Source organism: Canis lupus, chromosome 4 (genome assembly GCF_048164855.1).
Source record: "Canis lupus baileyi chromosome 4, mCanLup2.hap1, whole genome shotgun sequence".
Classification (NCBI taxonomy): domain Eukaryota; kingdom Metazoa; phylum Chordata; class Mammalia; order Carnivora; family Canidae; genus Canis; species Canis lupus.
The window spans coordinates 21885684-21903086 of NC_132841.1; the positions used below are offsets into that span (position 1 = coordinate 21885684).

The window sequence follows — 17403 nt, forward strand, 5'->3', positions numbered from 1 at the left end:
AGTTCTAACTTTGGCTTAGGAAACATGAAACCAAAAGATAAACAAAACAAAACAAAAATCCAGAAAACCCATTCCATAAACATACAAAGCGAAGGAAGAAAACCATGTTTAAATTATTAATTCAGTGACATTTAAAAAACTTCCATTTAAAAACTGTCTAATAAAAAAGAAACAGAAAATTCAAAACAAAACAAACCCTGTAAGGAAGTGAGTAATCAAAAAAGCATCCACTTGGGTATATCTCCTATAAAGGTTTCAGGTACCATGAGATGGTATCTTTAAGAAGTTAAGAATGATAAATGAGGGACGCCTGAGTGGCTCAACGGTTGAGCGTCTGCCTTTTTGACTGAGGGCGTGATCCCGGGATCTGGGATCGAGTCCCATATCCAGCTCCTCTCGGGGAGCCTGCTTCTCCTCCCTCTGCCTGTGTCTCTCATGAGTGAATAAAGAAAATTAAAAAAAAAAAAAAAAAAAAAAAAGGATAAATGACTGCAGGGGTGCCTGGCTGGCTCAACCAGTGGAGCATGTGGCTCTCGATCTTATTCAAGCCCCATGTTGGGCTCAGAGATTGCTTAAAAATAAAATCTTCAAAAAAGAAAAAACTGAGAACGATACACAGGTGCAGAAAAGATGCTGTTAAATTCCTGAAGCATCAAGGTATTTGATTACAAGTTTGACCTTTTTTTTTAGAAGAGGAGAAAAGAAACATACTTCCATATTTATATATCCTCCCAACAGTCACTAATGGAAGCCTATATTATTAGAACAAATATGTAACACTGAAGCTTAAGATACAGAGCAGAAAAATATCAAACTTCTAAATGTAAATATCAAGTCATGATATTTAAGCACTTTAAGATTTAGATAAAGCTTAATCTACTCAGTGTTTCACACTTTTAGGCTATGTTCTGGATTTTAAAATTTCTCTTATCTCAGAGGTTTTATGTCAGAAGATACTCTGAGCTACAGGTACTTTTACATTTGACCCAAAAGAGACCTAGAGCAAATGACAAAATCCATCGAGTCCTTCCCTTCGCCTTCTTCTACTCATGGACTTGGAAATAATCCAAGCAGGGTGTTTGAGTCACAAGGATTCCCAGAACTCTCTGGGAATATATACCCTCAAAAACTGTCCACACGTGGATGGACCTAGAGGGTATTATGCTGAGTGAAGTAAGTCAATCGGAGAAGGACAAACATTATATGGTCTCTTATTTATTGTTTATTTATTTATTTCTTCAATTTATTTATTTATTTATGTATTTAATTAATTAATTATTATTATTATATTTGGGGAATATAAAGAATAGTGAAAGGGATTAAAGGGGAAGGGAGAGAAAATGAGTGGGAAATATCAGTGAGGGTGAAAAAAACATGAAAGATAGCTAACTCTGGGAAATGGTAGAAAGGGGTGGTAGAAAGGGAGGTGGGCGGGGGGTTGGGTGACTGGGTGACAGGGCACTGAGGGGGGCACTTGACAGGATGAGCACTGGGTGTTATACTATATGTTGGCAAATTGAACTTCAATTTAAAAAAAAAGGAGGCAGGGATCCCTGGGTGGCGCAGCGGTTTGGCGCCTGCCTTTGGCCCAGGGCAGGATCCTGGAGATCCGGGATCGAATCCCACGTCGGGCTCCCGGTGCATGGAGCCTGCTTCTCCCTCTGCCTGTGTCTCTGCCTCTCTCTCTCTCTCACTGTGTGCCTATCATGAATAAATAAAAATTAAAAAAAATAAAAAAAATAAAAAAAAAATAAAAAAGGAGGCAGCCCAGGTGGTTCAGCGGTTTAGCGCCGCCTTCAGCCCAGGGCGTGATCCTGGAGACCCGGGATGAAGTCCTGTGTCGGGCTCCCTGCGTGGAGCCTGCTTCTCTCCCTCTCTCTGTGTCTCTCATGAATAAATAAATAAAATCTTTTTTTAAAAAATTTTTTTAAAGGGCAGCCCGGTGGCTCAGGGGTTCAGTGCCTGCCTTCGGCCCAGGGCATGATCCTGGAGACCTGGGACTGAGTCCCACATCGGGCTCCCTGCATGGAGCCTGCTTCTCCCTCTGTGTCTCTGCCTCTCTCTCTCTCTCTCTCTCTCTCTGTCTCTCATGAATAAATAAATAAAATCTTAAAAAAAAAAAAAAAAAAAAAGCTGTCCACATTAAGAGGTCCTGACATGGAGCAGAATAGAAGTCTTTGGGCATTTTCCCTTAGCAGAGCCAACAGAGTTGTGTGAAAGGTACATTCCTTCATTATCACCCCTCAAATGACTGACCATATTAGTGATAAAGTCTATAGCCATACACATAACAATGTTACATGAACTTAATCACATTGGAATTTTTCAAAAAAAAAAATCACACTCTTCTGTAGCCAATGGAATTAATCAGATCCTTTATTTAGGCTATAATCCAAAATAATTTCTGGGCACCACACCCTTTTTGTGTTTTGTGTATACTAAACTTCCTTAAAAACAAAAGAACTCTTCCTGCTTCTCAGACAGGAATCTGAAGAGCTGAGGTTCACTGAGCTCTGGATCACTGGTAAAATCCAGAGTTGTTACAAGAGCTTGTGTTTTTTAAGCCAGCCCAGGGTGGTACAAAGGCTGTGTCTTCATTTGAGTAATCCCAGATTATCACCACAATCAGTCCCATACCAGACTTCAAGGAGTAGCAGAATAATCTGAGTGAAGATGTTTTACACGGCACCAAAATACAGTCTCCATTTCTTATTTTGGGGGTAACGAAGCAGTAAGAAAACTAGGCACTGCAGCTGCTATAAGCATCTGATCGTTGGCTAGAATATAGTCTGGTTACTTATAGCTATGGTCTGAAAGTTCGTGTCCCCTCTCAAATTCATTTGTTGAAATCCTCACCCTCAATGGTCATTGTACAGTAGGTGGGACTTTCGGAAAGTATTTAAGACATGACTCTGGAACCCTCATGAATGGGGTTAGTACCTTATAAAAGAGGCTCCAGAGAGATCCCTAGCCCCTTCCTCCACATAGGTACATAGCTAGAAGTCCACGACCAGAAATGGGCCCTCACCCAACCATGCTGGCACCCTGATCTCAGACCTTCAGGCCCCAGAACTGTGAGCAATAAATTTATTTTTTAATTAAAAAAAAAATGTTTAAAGATTTTATTTATTCATGAGAGACAGAGAGAGAGAGAGACAGAGACAGAGACAGAGAGACAGACAGGCAGAGGGAGAAAAGCAGGCTCCACGCAGGGAGCCCGATGTGGGAATCGATCCCAGGACTCCAGGATCACGCCCCGGGCTGAAGGTGGTGCTAAACCGCTGAGCCACCCGGGCTGCCCGAGCAGTAAATTTCTGCTGTTTATAAGCTACCCAGTCTACAGTGTTTTGTCAGAGTAGCCCAAAAGGACTAAGACACATACAAAATGCTCAGCGGTTGAGCATCTGCCTTCAGCCCAGGGCGTGATCCCGGATTCAGGGATCACGTCCCACAACAGACACCCTGTCAGGAGCCCACTTTTCCCTTTGCCTGTGTCTCTGCCTCTCTCTGTGTGAATCTTGTGAATAAATAAAATTTTCAAAAGAAATTTTTAAAAATCCTGCCCTATGTCAAGAAAATATTTTTTTCCTTAGCACATCTATATGTCAAGTCGATAAACTTTCGGTCATCATTTTATACTGCTTAACTACTCAAAATGCTGTGAGAGGGTATTGTGAAGTACTTTGATATTTATTTAATTATACACCAAACAGATAATCAAGCCAACCAAATGATGCCAATTCAAGAGGAAGGAAGGATCCTGCAGTTCATATCAACTCCCAGGAAATCATATGTAACAAATTAGTTTCTGAATAAATACAACTTTGAGAATCCCACAGGAGAACATGTGCCAATTAGAGGTCCCTGCTGTAACGGTGGCACATAATTGGCCTCTGGCTATTTGCTCCACTGTCTCCAGTTGGAGCCCAGCTCACGTAGGCTCCTCAGTAGCAACATGAGTTGGATTTTCTGCCAATGTCCAAGTGTCAATCTAGAACTGAAGCAAATTTCCTGGTAGTTCAGTGAATTCACCTATTTTTCTCATAGTCAAATACATAAAAGTAGCACATACAAAGACAAGATTTAATCTTTAATGCTATTCTAGGCATGCACTGGAATGAGATGTTCACATGTATTATGTATGGATTATCTAGCTAAGGAAGATTAATAAAATTTGCAGCATTTACAAGTCAAAAAAATTTGTACTCACTGTGAATCATGCTTCTTGGTTGAACAGTAAGAATTTTTTTTTTTAAGATTTTATTTTTGAATAATCTCTATACCCAACATGGGGCTCAAACTCCCAACCCGAGATCAAGATTCCCATGCTGCACGGACTAAGCCAGCTGGGTGCCTCAAAAAGAATTTTTTTTTTTTTAATTTATTTATTTATTCACAAGAGACACGCAGAGAGAAGCACAGACATAGGCAGAGGGAGAAGCAGGCACTCCATAGGGAGCTCAATGCAGGACTCAATCCCAGGATTCCAGGATTATGACCTGAGCCAAAGGCAGACGCTTGACCACTGAGCCACCCAGGTGCCCCAAGAATTTTTAAAGATATAAAAAAGCAGCAGACATTTTTCCTTGTGTTGGTTCCTACATACTGTATAAGTTCTCCTATTGGGAAGGCATCTAAAACAAGCTATGAATTAAAAAAATAATAACTATTAAACACCTGTACAAGTAATGTATACTCTGTAAAAATACTAGAAAATATAAAAAGGCAAAAATGAAAATACAAACAGAAAGAGACACTAGCAATTCTACTTCCAGAGGATCACAGACTATGTATATAGTTGTAGACATTTTTTCCTAGCCAAGTAAGATTCTTACCAATCTGTGGTAAACCTATCAATTTGTGAGGTTTCTTCAGCTCGCTGGTGTGCAAAGGAACAGACCTCTCTTTTTAGAAGTCTGTAGACTTAGAGTGCCTGGTTCAGTTGGTTAAGCATTCAACTCTTGATTTCGGTTCAGGTCATGATCTCAAGGTTGTGTGATGGAGCCCCACACTGGGCTCTGCGCTGGGCATGGAGTCTGCTGGAGATCGTCTCTCCCACTTCCCTCTCTTCCCTGCTCTTGTGCACTTGCCTTCTCTCTCAAAAAAAGTCTCTAGACTTAACCTTCTTATTAATACTACTTGTATCTTAAGTCTACCAATCCATTAAAAGTACTGCATTTTCTGGTAGTTACTGAATACTCTATAGTTTATTTTTGCTGTTTGATAAATATCCCATAACCCAAATATTATGCTGACTATCTGGTTAATTTTATTTTTATTATTATTATTTTTTTAATCTGGTTAATTTTAAAACCACTTATGAAGTACTAAGATTTTAGTTCCAAATACACATACAGAGAAGACCAATGTGATTCCTTTCTTTAAACCAAGGAAGCCGGCAGCCCAGGTGGCTCAGCAGTTTAGCACCACCTGCAGCCCAGGGTATGATCCTGGAGACCTCGATCGAGTCCCATGTCAGGCTCCCTGCATGGAGCCTGCTTCTCCCTCTGCCTGTGTCTCTGCCTCTCTCTCTCTCTCTCTCTTTGTCTTTCATGAATAAATAAATAAAATCTCAAAAAAAAAAAAAAAAGCAAAAAACAAACCAACACCAAGGAAGCTTAGCCCTGCCAAGTGCAGGGCCTGAGGTGGGGGGCTTGATCCCAGGACTGTGAGATCATGCCCTGAGTGAAAACCAAGAGACAGCCACCTAACCAACTGAGCCACCCAGGTGACCCTAAGCCAAGACACCTTTAAAACATCTGTGTCTGTTCCTCTACTCGTTCTCCAATTTATGGTTGCTTCTTTAGGCAAATAATCTGGATTTAAGACTGATTTATTGGGCAGCCCGGGTGGCTCAGTGGTTTAGCCCCTGCCTTTGGCCGAGGGCCTGATCCTGGAGACCTGGGATCGAGTCCCATGTCGGGCTCCCTGCATGGAGCCTGCTTCTCCTTCTGCCTGTGTCTCTGCTTCTCTCTCTCTCTGTCTCTCTTGAATAAATAAATAAAATCTTTAAAAAAAAAAAAAAAGACTGATTTATTTAGTCAATGTATATTTAACTCATGGCACAATGAGGCATTTTAAGCACTATCAAGATATATAAGAAAATCCATGTGGAACTAACTGATCTGAGTAAAGAGACTATGTTTAAATGATGAGGACAGGGGATCCCTGGGTGGCTCAGTGGTTTAGCGCCTGCCTTTGGCTCAGGGCGTGATCCTGGAGACCCGGGATCAAGTCCCACATCGGGCTCCCGGCATGGAGCCTGCTTCTGTCTCTGCCTCTCTCTCTCTCTCTCTGTCTCTCATGAACAAATAAATAAAATCTTAAAAAAATAAAAAAAAAATAAAAATAAAAAATAAAAATAAATGATGAGGACAGCTTACCTTATCTGCATAAATTGGAACATCATGAAATGGAGATATATATTGTCCTTTTTCATTTTCTGCAAAATGAATTAGAAAAAGTTATCACCAATTTTTTGTTAATTGTGTTTCCAGATGCATGAAGCACACATTTTTAAAAATATTTTTTTAGAGTAATTCTAGGTTTACAATAAAGTTGAAAAAAAGGTAGAGATTTACCATATCCCTGCCTGCTCCCACACGTGCAGAGCCTTCCCCCATTACCAACACCATTCACCAGAATAGTGAAGTAGACATTTTTTATTCCCACACCAGAAAAACTGGTTGTATATTTTACTTTCCTGACCCCTCCAAGATTGGGCTAAGTTTTCATCCTATGCTTTCCTTAGGTGTCTAACAGATAGTTAGACACCAACCTCTATAATGAGGGCAGGGGCTGCCTTACATAATTTTGTATACCCAGAGTCTAGCAGTGCCTGGTATAAAAAAGGGGATCAAACTGTTTTGGACTGATCTTACAACAGTTAACAGTTTACAGAACTAATGAAACAGTTGGGCTGGGAGTGGGGTGGGAGACAACGGAGGGGACCAACTTGCTGAATTACAAAACCCTGTTGTTTTAAGTATAATGTTCCAGGAAGACAAAGCCATCTTAGATAATTATATTTCTTAAGGATAATCAAGTTGCAACAACACTTTCACAGGTAGTTTCTATATTCTAGAGACCTAACTCCCATATCCAAAAAGTAGTTTCAAAACTTCCTTACTGTTCTTTAGGTAAACCTCAGAGTTAGTCCACGCTGTATCCCTTCACATTTAAAAACCAAGGTACGGGATGCCTGGGTGGCTCAGCGGTTGAGCATCTGCCTTTGGCCCAGGGTGTGATCCCTGTCCCACATGGGGCTCCCTTAGAGAGCCTGCTTTGCTTCTCCCTCTGTCTGTGTCTCTGCCTCTGTCTCTGTCTCTCATGAATAAATAAAATCTTTTAAAAAAATAAAAATAAAAACCAAGGTAGAAGAGCAAAGACTGAGTCCCATCTCCAGTTCCACTACGATCCCTTCAGACTCACCTGCGACTCTGCAATCCTATCCACTATCAGTTTTAAAGAGACTGGCAAGTATAATATTACAGAGGTCAAAAAAAAATCCTCTGTTAAGGAAGGTGCGAAGAAATCTATGGCTTTAAAAAACTCTTAAAGTTAATTACATACTGCTAATTACCGGCATTTAAGTCCCAGAAAGTTCTGATAAAAAGCTCCTTTAGCCAGTGCCAAAGCCAAGGAGTGGCTGCAGTCTTCCACAATGGCCATCAAACACTCGCTACCAACCCGTAACCTAAGTAAAAACTGCTGCACAAATACTGCTTGAAGTCAGTTACCTAATCCTCCCTCCACCTTCCAACTCTAGGGGCACCTCTCTAATTCCCTCTTACAGAGGAATTCTGGGGCAACACTAACTGCAACACAAACTCCGGGGCAACGAAACTACTTTTCCGTGAATTATTCATCAGAAGTTCCCACACTGCCTGATTTAACTCTGAAATTAAATAAAATGGGGAGTCCTAGCCTCCCTGGATTTTACAGGAATCGTCAGCTCCGTGCGTCAACCTTGAGTTCACTTTGCTTCCCCCCACAGCAGGAGCTTTGTGCAGATTCTCTCCGTATTCCCATTTGCCCCCTCCACCTCGCTCTTTCCTGCCCTGCACACATCACACGCAACGACCTCGCTGCACCTGCCCTGTTCCCTTCCTTCCGAGTAAAGCTGTTCTTTGCAGTTGAAATTGAACGCCTCTGGTGACACATTATCAAACGCCTCCGTCGTCTCCAATAATCTATTCCTAGTGGCTTGGGCGGTGGGCGGTGGGCGGTGGGCGGTGGGGGGGCGGGGAGCGGTAGGTAGAGGTAAGGCCGAGGTAGCCTTCCTCCACCTGCAGGACGGAAAGGTCGTGCACCGGGTGAAAGCGGAACTCGGCCGGCCGGGCTCTCAGCGCAGCTCCAGGTGCAGACTCGGGGTCGGTACCCCTCGGATGCCGATGCCCTGCCCGGGGAGGGGGGGGGGCGGCGGGGAAAGAACCTGGCACTTTCTCACTCGTGCTTCCCAGACTGACGTCACCTGTTTGACTCGAGGGGAACAGCTTTCCGTTTCGCAAGCCGCCTTCCCAGCATCGCTGCTGCGGGGGACACCCCGGCGGGAGGGGAAGGAGCGCTACCGCCCCCACACCCCGGGGGGCTCGGGCCTCCACTCATGTGGCTCCTGATCCGGGCCTCAGTTTCCCCGTCTGCAGAACCGGGGGGCGGATGCGATCCTGCTCGGTGCCCACAAGCGGAGCTACGGCTCGGGAATCAAGGTCCTTAGGGAGTCATCCACCGCGCCCCAGTCCTCCAAACCGAGCAATCCTCTTACGAGGATCCGTTCACCTCCAGACCCCGTCGGGGTGACTCGGTGGTTTCCTGTCCCACCGGGCGGTGCCCGCCGAGCAGGACACCTGCAAGACCAGCCCCGGCCCGGGCCGGGCCCCACCGCGCGTGTGGAAGGGGAACGCCGGGCCCGCCGGGCCGCCTGCGGGCGCCACCTGCGACCCGGGAAGGCCCGGCCGCCCAGCCCCGGGGAGCCCGGGGAGCCCGGCCCGCGCCCGGGACGAGGGGCGGAGCGCGGCCCGCAAGCGCCCGGGCAGGAGGCGAGCCGCGGCCCGGGAATGAATGGGCGGGCGGGCGGGGACGGGCCGCGGGCCGCCGACACTCACTGAGGAAGACTCGGTACTCGAGCGTGAAGGGCGCGGCGCGCTCCTCGCTGCTGAAGCCGCTCATGGTGCCGAGGACTGGCCGCCGCCGCCGCCGCAGAGCCACCACCAGCACGCGGCGCCGGCTGACAAGGACGAGCCTCCGCGCCTGCGCACCGCGGCCACTGGGCCCGCGAGCCAGCGGGGAACGGCTTTAAGCGGCCGGCCCACCCCGCGCGCAGGCGCACTCCGCCCCGCCCGCGCGGCCCCGCGCCCCGGCCCCGCCCCCGCCCCCGCCCCGGCCCCGCCCCTCGGGACCGCCGGCCCGCTGGCTCCCAGGCTGGGCCACGTGGCTGGCGGCGAGCTCTGGCCCGCCTGCCTTCCCCCTCCGCCCCGAGGGCCGAGGGACCCTGACGGAGGGCGGTCACGGCGCAAGTTCTCAGCTCGCACCGGCCAGGCGTTGGCCGGCACCCATCCCCCACCTTGCACACTGGGAACTGGCGCCCCCTTCGCCCCCCTCGCCCCCCCTTCACCCCTCTCGCCGCCCCCCCTCCGCCCAGAGTAATTCCTGGTCTCAGGAGCTCCGAGGTCACGTGCTTCATCAGGCCCTGCCTTTGATCTTAAAGACGCGCATTTTAAGCAAATCCGAAGCAAATTACTGACACCCCCCCCCCCCCCCCCGCCCGTGGCTACCTGGTGAGTAACCAGCTCCACCACCTTCTGGTGTGGGACAGCGGGCAAATTGCTGCTAACCTTTCTGACTCGGTTTCTCATCTTGGAAATGGAGATAATAATAGTAGCTATTATGAGTCCTTGGGATGATTAACTGACTTGATGCATGTCAAGACTCCGAGGAAGAGCTGGCTCCCTGTGAGCACTATGGAACTGTGACTGGTTATTTCTACCCTCCCCGGTGAGGGAGGATTCACTCTGCCGCCCTCCTTGCTCAACTCACCCCGGAGTCCCAAGGGACTTTTCAGTTGTAAGCGTTGGGAAGGTCCAGGCATGAGCTCAGAGTCCCTTGAGTACGTTTCTCTCAGGCATAAGTTCCTTGGAGCTTGTTTTTCAACTTCTGTTCTATTGAGTCAGGCCAGACCCCAATAGCTAAAATCTGATTGAGGCTATGGTCAGTTAACTGCATCATTTACTTCCCCAATCCTACATATATGTATATTTTTTAATGTATTTCAAAATCCAAATTATAAATTAGGAACTGATTATTCATTAATTTGATTATATAATAATGAGTATTTCAAAGAAAGCCTAGTTTGATGGGCTGGGTTCCTTTAAAAGATCTTGTTTTTCTGGGCCATTAAAGATAATATGCTTTTGTTTTTTCAAGATTTGTTTATTTATTTTTGAGAGAGAGAGTGTGTGTGAGTGGGGGGAGGCAGAGGGAGAGAGAGTCAAGCAGACTCCAGGCTCAGTGCAGAGCCTAACACAGGACCCTGAGATCATGACCTCAGCTGAAATCAAAAGTTGGATGCTTAACTGACTGAGCCACAAGGTACCCCAAAGATAATATGCTTTAAAGACATTTTGATTTAATTTTTTTTTATTTCAAAGCAATGACTACTATATAAAAGGAGATGACCCCTGTATTAAATGAAAACCTAGTTGGATAATTTTCTAATGAGTTAGAATGTTACTCCCTTGTCTCCATCCAGTCTCCCATTAATTTTCAGAAAGCCATGACTCACTGACCTTTTGAACAGTACACCACACTATTTTACTGCAGTTGGAACACAAGGCAGGCAAAAAAAAAAAAAAAAAAAATCAAGCAATAATTTAGTAATACAATATATTACTGGAAGTTAAAGGAATCTCTGCAGAATGAACACTAAAGTAGGATTAACTTCAGGGAGTTTCTTAAGGGGATGTTCTTTGGGCTGAGTTGCTCTCAGTTTTCTGCTTTTGAGCACAGGAATTAGCTTTTTGGAAAAACACAGAATCTTGTCTGTGGCTGACTTATGAACAAATGGAAATGATGCAATTGTGTACTACATACACTTTCCCTTTTGCCTCCTGCCAGCTCAGAGCAAGATAACAAAGTCTTGCTGACCTCTGGACTTGCACACCAACTTTTATTTCATTGAGTGTGTTTGGAAGGCCAGTCAGTAGCAACTCTAATAAAATGCCACGCCCTGGTTTTGCTGGGCCACAAGTTTGGAACTTTTCCCTTGCAGGCAATGGTGGTGAGACCCACAGGCTCAAGTAGATGTTGTTCTATTTCTCATATCTCCCTGAGCCTAGCATAGTACCTGGCCTAGAGGAGATGTTTAGGAATCTTTGCTGGGCTAATGGATAGAGGAATTAATGAAAAGGAGGTAACAATACCTTCATAAGTATATTAGTTTGACAAAGGATAAACCCAAATGCTGCCAAACATTATATAATCTTTCTTGCTCTGTAACAACTCCAGTGGCACTTCTTTTTTTTTTTTTTAATTTTTATTTATTTATGATAGTCACATACAGAGAGAGAGAGAGAGAGAGGCAGAGACACAGGCAGAGGGAGAAGCAGGCTCCATGCACCAGGAGCCTGACGTGGGATTCGATCCCGGGTCTCCAGGATCGCGCCCTAGGCCAAAGGCAGGCGCCAAACCGCTGCGCCACCCAGGGATCCCTCCAGTGGCACTTCTCTTCAATCTGTATCGTGTCTTCTTTGCTGTGCTTGACCCTAGCAGGTGCCTCTAATTTTCTGATGGCCTCTCTTCTTTGACTTATGACCACATTCTCCTCTGACATTTCTCCTACTTCTCTGGCCACTCCTTTCACATTCTCCCCCTTAGCTTTGTCTTCATCTCTTTATCTTAATCATCATTGTCTTTCTTCTCATGTTCTCTGTCTCTAGAGATACCATCTCCCTAGATTGTCTCATGTATATATTTGGTATTAACTACCACCTTAGGTCTTGTAACATGAAAACTTTCAAATCTACAACTAAGTTTTATTTAACACTTATTGTGGTCATTGTCTCTGCTAGGTGGTAGGGATGTGGCATTTAGACAGACATGGTCTTGGCCCTCAAAGAAGGTATAGTCCAAAGGGAAAGCAGACTTCAGCAAATAATTACAATAAATGTGGATGAGTAGAATGATAAAGTACAGGGCATTGCATTATGGGAGCAGGGAGCCCCTTCAAGGAAGTGATCCTTAATCTATGACCAGGAGGATGAGAAGGGGTTAATAAAGCAAAGAGAACAAGGCAGAAGCCAGAAAGAGAATATTAAGAGATGAGACCAGAGGGACACCTGGGTGGCTCAGCGGTTGAGCATCTGCCTTCGACTAAGGGCATGATCCTGGGGTTCCGGGATCAAGTCCCACATAGAGCTCCCTATGGGGAGCCTGCATCTCCCTCTGCTTATGTCTCTGCTTTCTCTCTGTGTTTCTCATGAATAAATGGATAAAATCTTTAAAAGAGAGAGAGAGAGAGAGAAGACCAAAGAAGTAGGTCAGGGTTAAATGGTAGAGGTTCCTTGGAAAGCATGATGTAGGGTCTGAACTTTTCCCTAAAAGCAATGGGCAACTTAAGAGTTTTTAGCAGGAAAGGAGCATAATCAGAATTGCTTTAGAAAGTGGCTCTGTATGGGCAGCCCCAGTGGCCCAGTGGTTTGGTGCCACCTTCGGCCCAGGGCGTGATCCTGGAGACCCGGGATGGAGTCCCACATCGGGCTCCTGGCATGGAGCCTGCTTCTCCCTCTGCCTGTGCTTCTCTCTCTCTGTCTGTGTCTCTCATGAATGAATAAATAAAATCTTAAAAAAGAAAGAAAGTGGCTCTGTTAGCAGCATGGAGCCTGGGTTGGAGTTTTAGCAAGACTACATACAAGGAGACCAAGGAGGCGGCTGCAATAGTGACTGAGGTTAAAGATGCTGATCAGGTCCTGAATGTACGTAGCAAAAGAGAAGAGCAATGATGGAGCCATGTTTAACGTAGAATCAATGCAACTGGTTTCATTGGTTGGATGGAGTGGAAGACAAGGGACTGATTGCTTGAAAAAGGAAGGAAATTCTGACACAGGCTACAACATGGATGAACCTTGAAGACCCTATGCTCGGTGAAATAAGTCAATCACAACAGCACAAAGGCTGTGTGATTCCATTTGCATAAAATACCTCGAGAAGTCAAATTCACAGAAACAGAAAGTAGAATGGTAGTTGTCAGGGGCTGGGGTAAAGGGGGAATGAGGAGATAATGTTTAACGTTATGGAGTTTCAGTTTGGGAAGAGAAAAAAGTGCTAGAGGTGAATGCTAGTGATGGCTGCATGGCAATATGAATGTACTTTCTGCCACCAGACTGTACACTTAAGAATGGTTTAAATGGGGGGCACCAGGGATCCCTGGGTGGCTCAGCAGTTTAGTGCCGCCTAACACCCAAGGCCTGATCCTGGAGTCCCAGGATTGAGTCCCACTTTGGGCTCCCTGCATGGAGTCTGCTTCTCCCTCTGCCTGTGTCTCTGCCTCTCTGTGTCTCTCATAAATAAATAAATAAAATCTTAAAAAAAAAATTAATGAACATTTATTTCTTGTTCAATTTCGTGGTGGTGCTATGAGTCACCTGTGGCTCTGACCCACATGCCTTCTCATTCGCAGACTGAAGCTGAAGTAGCATCCCCCAGCCTGCCCTAACAAGACCAAGCAGAGGGGGGAAGAAATGGCCAAACCACATAATGGCTCTTTAGCTTTTGCTTAGAAATGATGTATGTCACTTCCACTCACATTCAATTAGCTAAAGAAAGTTATGTGACCTTGCTTGATGCCAGTGGGTTATGGAAATATACTCCTCCTGTATGAGACAATGCAAATGGTAACCGTGTCAAGGACTATATAATTCTCCTATAGGGAGAGAAGCAAATAGATAATAAAAATAATATTCTCTTATCACAGTCTACCTTCTTGATCATAAATACTCATTTCTGTCCTTTTGGTATGAAAAATATACTCACTCTTCCTAACAAGAGTGACACCCAAAAGTTTCAACCAATCATGGCATGAAGGCCAAAGTTTAATATCTCATGATAGTCTCTGCATTATGTCCATATATAGCTCCTCTTGATCCAGAGACTAATGAACTCAAAGACAAACAAATGTCATCTAATGTCCCCCATATCTCTACCTAATACAAAATGGTTGAACATCGACGGAATAAACACTTCTGTTCATCTAAAGAAAGAATGACAGTCTCACAACCATCACTGGTTCTTAGAATTCCCAAATCCTGCTGGATGTAAAAAATATTCCTTGATTAAGTTCCAGTGCAGGTCCCTGGGAATAGTTCCTCGTAACTTGTGGCTGATTGGGACCTGAGCAGCTTTCTCAGCTTCCTTCCTACGCACAGAAATTTGGAAGCCCAAATGTCTCTAGCAATCACATCTTTTAACCCAAGCTGATATGTCTTGGCTATACACCTCTCTTTACACCTTAGTAGCATTTTACCTACTTTGGACAGTCAGCTCTGTGTGCCAAATACCACGCTTATGATTTTTTTGAACAAACCTATCTCTCTAGGCATAACTGCTAAGGTAATGAACTTACCAAGCCTCCGCTGGAGAGCCACGCTCTTAGTCTGTTTTCCCTGGGTCACTTTATTCAACCAGGGACTGGTTGGCAGCCACTGCTCATGACCTTGATCTGGTCTCTGTCCAGAGGCTGAGTTTTAATCTCTGTTTACAAAACAGTTCTTTTCTGAGCTCATCTATTTCTTGTAGCAGCCCTGTCAAATGCAGCTAAAAACAACCAAGGCACGCTCATGACAATCTGTTCCCCAACCTTTTTGTCTAAACTCACAAGCTGATTAATAGTAATCTGCCTTCTAAATGGCCAAAAGCCACACCACTTGCTGCCCACCGCTGGGAAGCAATGGCACATACTTAAGGACAGCATTCTGCAACTTACACTGATTATTCTATCAGTCAGATTTCCTAGATAATGTTGAATTAACAGACAGCCGTCCCCTGCTGAAATCTCACTACATTCGTTTCTCAGATTACATGTCAGGACTACAGATTGGTTTGGCTCTGCTCCATGTATCTGTTATTCTAGAATCCTGATGGAGGGAATAGCTCTTATCGTGGTCTCATGTAGAGGGAGAAGAGAAACTTCTGAGTCACACTGTGGTTCCTAAAGCTTCTGGTTGGAGTTGATATAGAGCTTCTGTTCACTTTCCATTGGCCAAAGTAAGTCATGTAGCCAGGCCGAAAGTTAAGCGGACAGAGAATTATATTTATCTGCAGGGAGGCATTTATAATGCACTTGGTAACAAAGGGTTCTGTGCTCCTATTTCAGGGAAGAGAGTGAATAATTGGAAACAGTAAGATAATCTTGTATTCCTCTGACACAGGAGTTTGGGAAACCTAGTCTATAGGGGGCTACTGCCCCCTGCCCCTGTCCACAACAAATACAGAAGAGCAGGGAAAAAGAGTAAAGAATGGATGGATATGACAACAGCGACTTAGGACAGCAGTAGAGCTGGATGAAGAGGCAGCTTGAAGTCACAGTGGTGTAGTCCATTATATAAGACAGAGGAAAAAAAATGTCCAGAATTGTCAGTAACACATAATGGAGAAAATCTTGTAGAGATTCTAGGGGGTGACGAGAGACAGAAGTCCAGGTGGAGAAGTTCAGTAAGTGGTTAGATATGAGGCCTGGAACTGAGAAGAGAAAGGAAGGTTGGCTAAAGTCATTGATTTGGGCAAATAGAGCCACAGGAGAAGATGAGACTACCTAGCAGAACTATATATATTAATGAAATAAATATATATTTATATTTAAATATATAAATATTTAAATATAAATATATCTATATTTTTTAAAGATTTATTTTTATTTATTTATGATAGACATAGAGAGAGAGAGGCAGAGACACAGGCAGAGGGAGAAGCAGGCTCTATGCCGGGAGCCCAACACGGGACTTGATCCCAGGACTCCAGGATCGTGCCCTGGGCCAAAGGCAGGTGCGAAACTGCTGAGCCACCCAGGGATCCCCCTAAATATATATTTAAATATAAATAGTTATATTTAAATATATATTTATATTTTTATATATTTGTGTGTTTGTATATATATATATATATATATATATATATATATATATATATATATATATATATATAGTTGTTGTTGTTGTTTTTTAAAGTAGAGGGCCCGGAACAGAACCCTGAGAAATCTCAATATTCCAGGGATGGACGGCAGAAGAAAAGCCAAGAAAGGGTCAAAAGAAGCCATGACAGAGAGGTGGGGGCTAAAACAAGGAATCATGGTGTCTTGGAAGCCAGAGAAAGGGGAGAGGATTTAAGAAGAAGATGATCAAGCCTTACATAGACTTCTCAGCATAACTGGTGCATGAGCATCTTGTATTCACCAAATCCAAAAATCTTTTCTCTTGAGATAGACTCAGTTGCCAGTGCCTCAACTGCCCACTCATCCTATCAAGAAGGTCCTTGTGGGTCTCTCCTGGTTAATCTCTGTGGCAGTCACTGGTAACCCACTCAACACCTGTTCACTCCCCTTTCTTTTTCCCAACAGGACTGTGTTGGTCGGACATGCATCCACTCACCCCTGAGTGGCCATGTATTTCGGGAAATGTGGTGCCATCCCAGCCCCAGGGGAGGGTCCGATTAAGTTTATCACAGTGATTCTGTTCCCCTTGCCAATGACTAGTTTGGTTAGAAATATGTGACACAATGCTGCCAATGCAGTCTAAGGGGAGGTTCTCTTGCTTCTATGAGAGATGCTCTTCTTTCTTTACACATTGTCATGGAATTTGCCAAGCACAGCTGTCTTACAATCTGGAGGGGACATAGGCTGCAGGTAGTACAATATACCCAAAATGAAGATGCCAAGTGGACAAATCTTAGGTCTTGATGTCACTGAGCTGCTGACTTAATTAAAACTGGGCCCTTCCTGCCTAAGGCTTTTTATGAAACGATAATAAATTGACCTTACTAATAGTTAATGCAGGATGTAAGATAATAAATTGACTTTGTTGTTGTGTAAAAACTGGTGTGATTCAGAGTATTATGTTTCTTGCAGCTGAAAGACATTCTAATGGATACAGCTTCCCATCAATCTGTCACCTCCTCCCCAAGATTACTTAGATTGGGGCAGCCCCGGTGGCGCAGCGGTTTAGCGCCGCCTGCAGCCTAGGGCATGATCCTGGAGACCTGGGATCGAGTCCCACGTCTCCCTCTGTCTGTGTCTCTGCCCCCCCCCCCACCTCTCTCTCTCTGAATAAATAAATAAATCTTAAAAAAAAAAAAAAAGATTACCTAGATTGGAGATTGACTCCGGTTCCAGGGAGGGGCCTTGATTCGTCTAAATCAATC

General features: G+C 44.6%; 1 protein-coding gene across 1 annotated transcript in view; it reads right to left on the bottom strand.

The window, feature by feature from the left end:
• PPA1 (inorganic pyrophosphatase 1) overlaps positions 1 to 9285 on the bottom strand; it is a 36244-nt gene extending 26959 nt beyond the window's left edge. Inside the window, exons 1-2 of the mRNA XM_072823431.1 lie at positions 9105 to 9285; positions 6384 to 6442 (exon numbers count right to left, since the gene is read on the bottom strand). Of these exons, the coding sequence (XP_072679532.1) occupies positions 6384 to 6442; positions 9105 to 9168 (123 nt within the window). The 5' untranslated portion in view covers positions 9169 to 9285. The remainder of the gene's footprint in view (positions 1 to 6383; positions 6443 to 9104) is intronic.
• Between the last annotated feature and the right edge of the window lie 8118 nt (positions 9286 to 17403).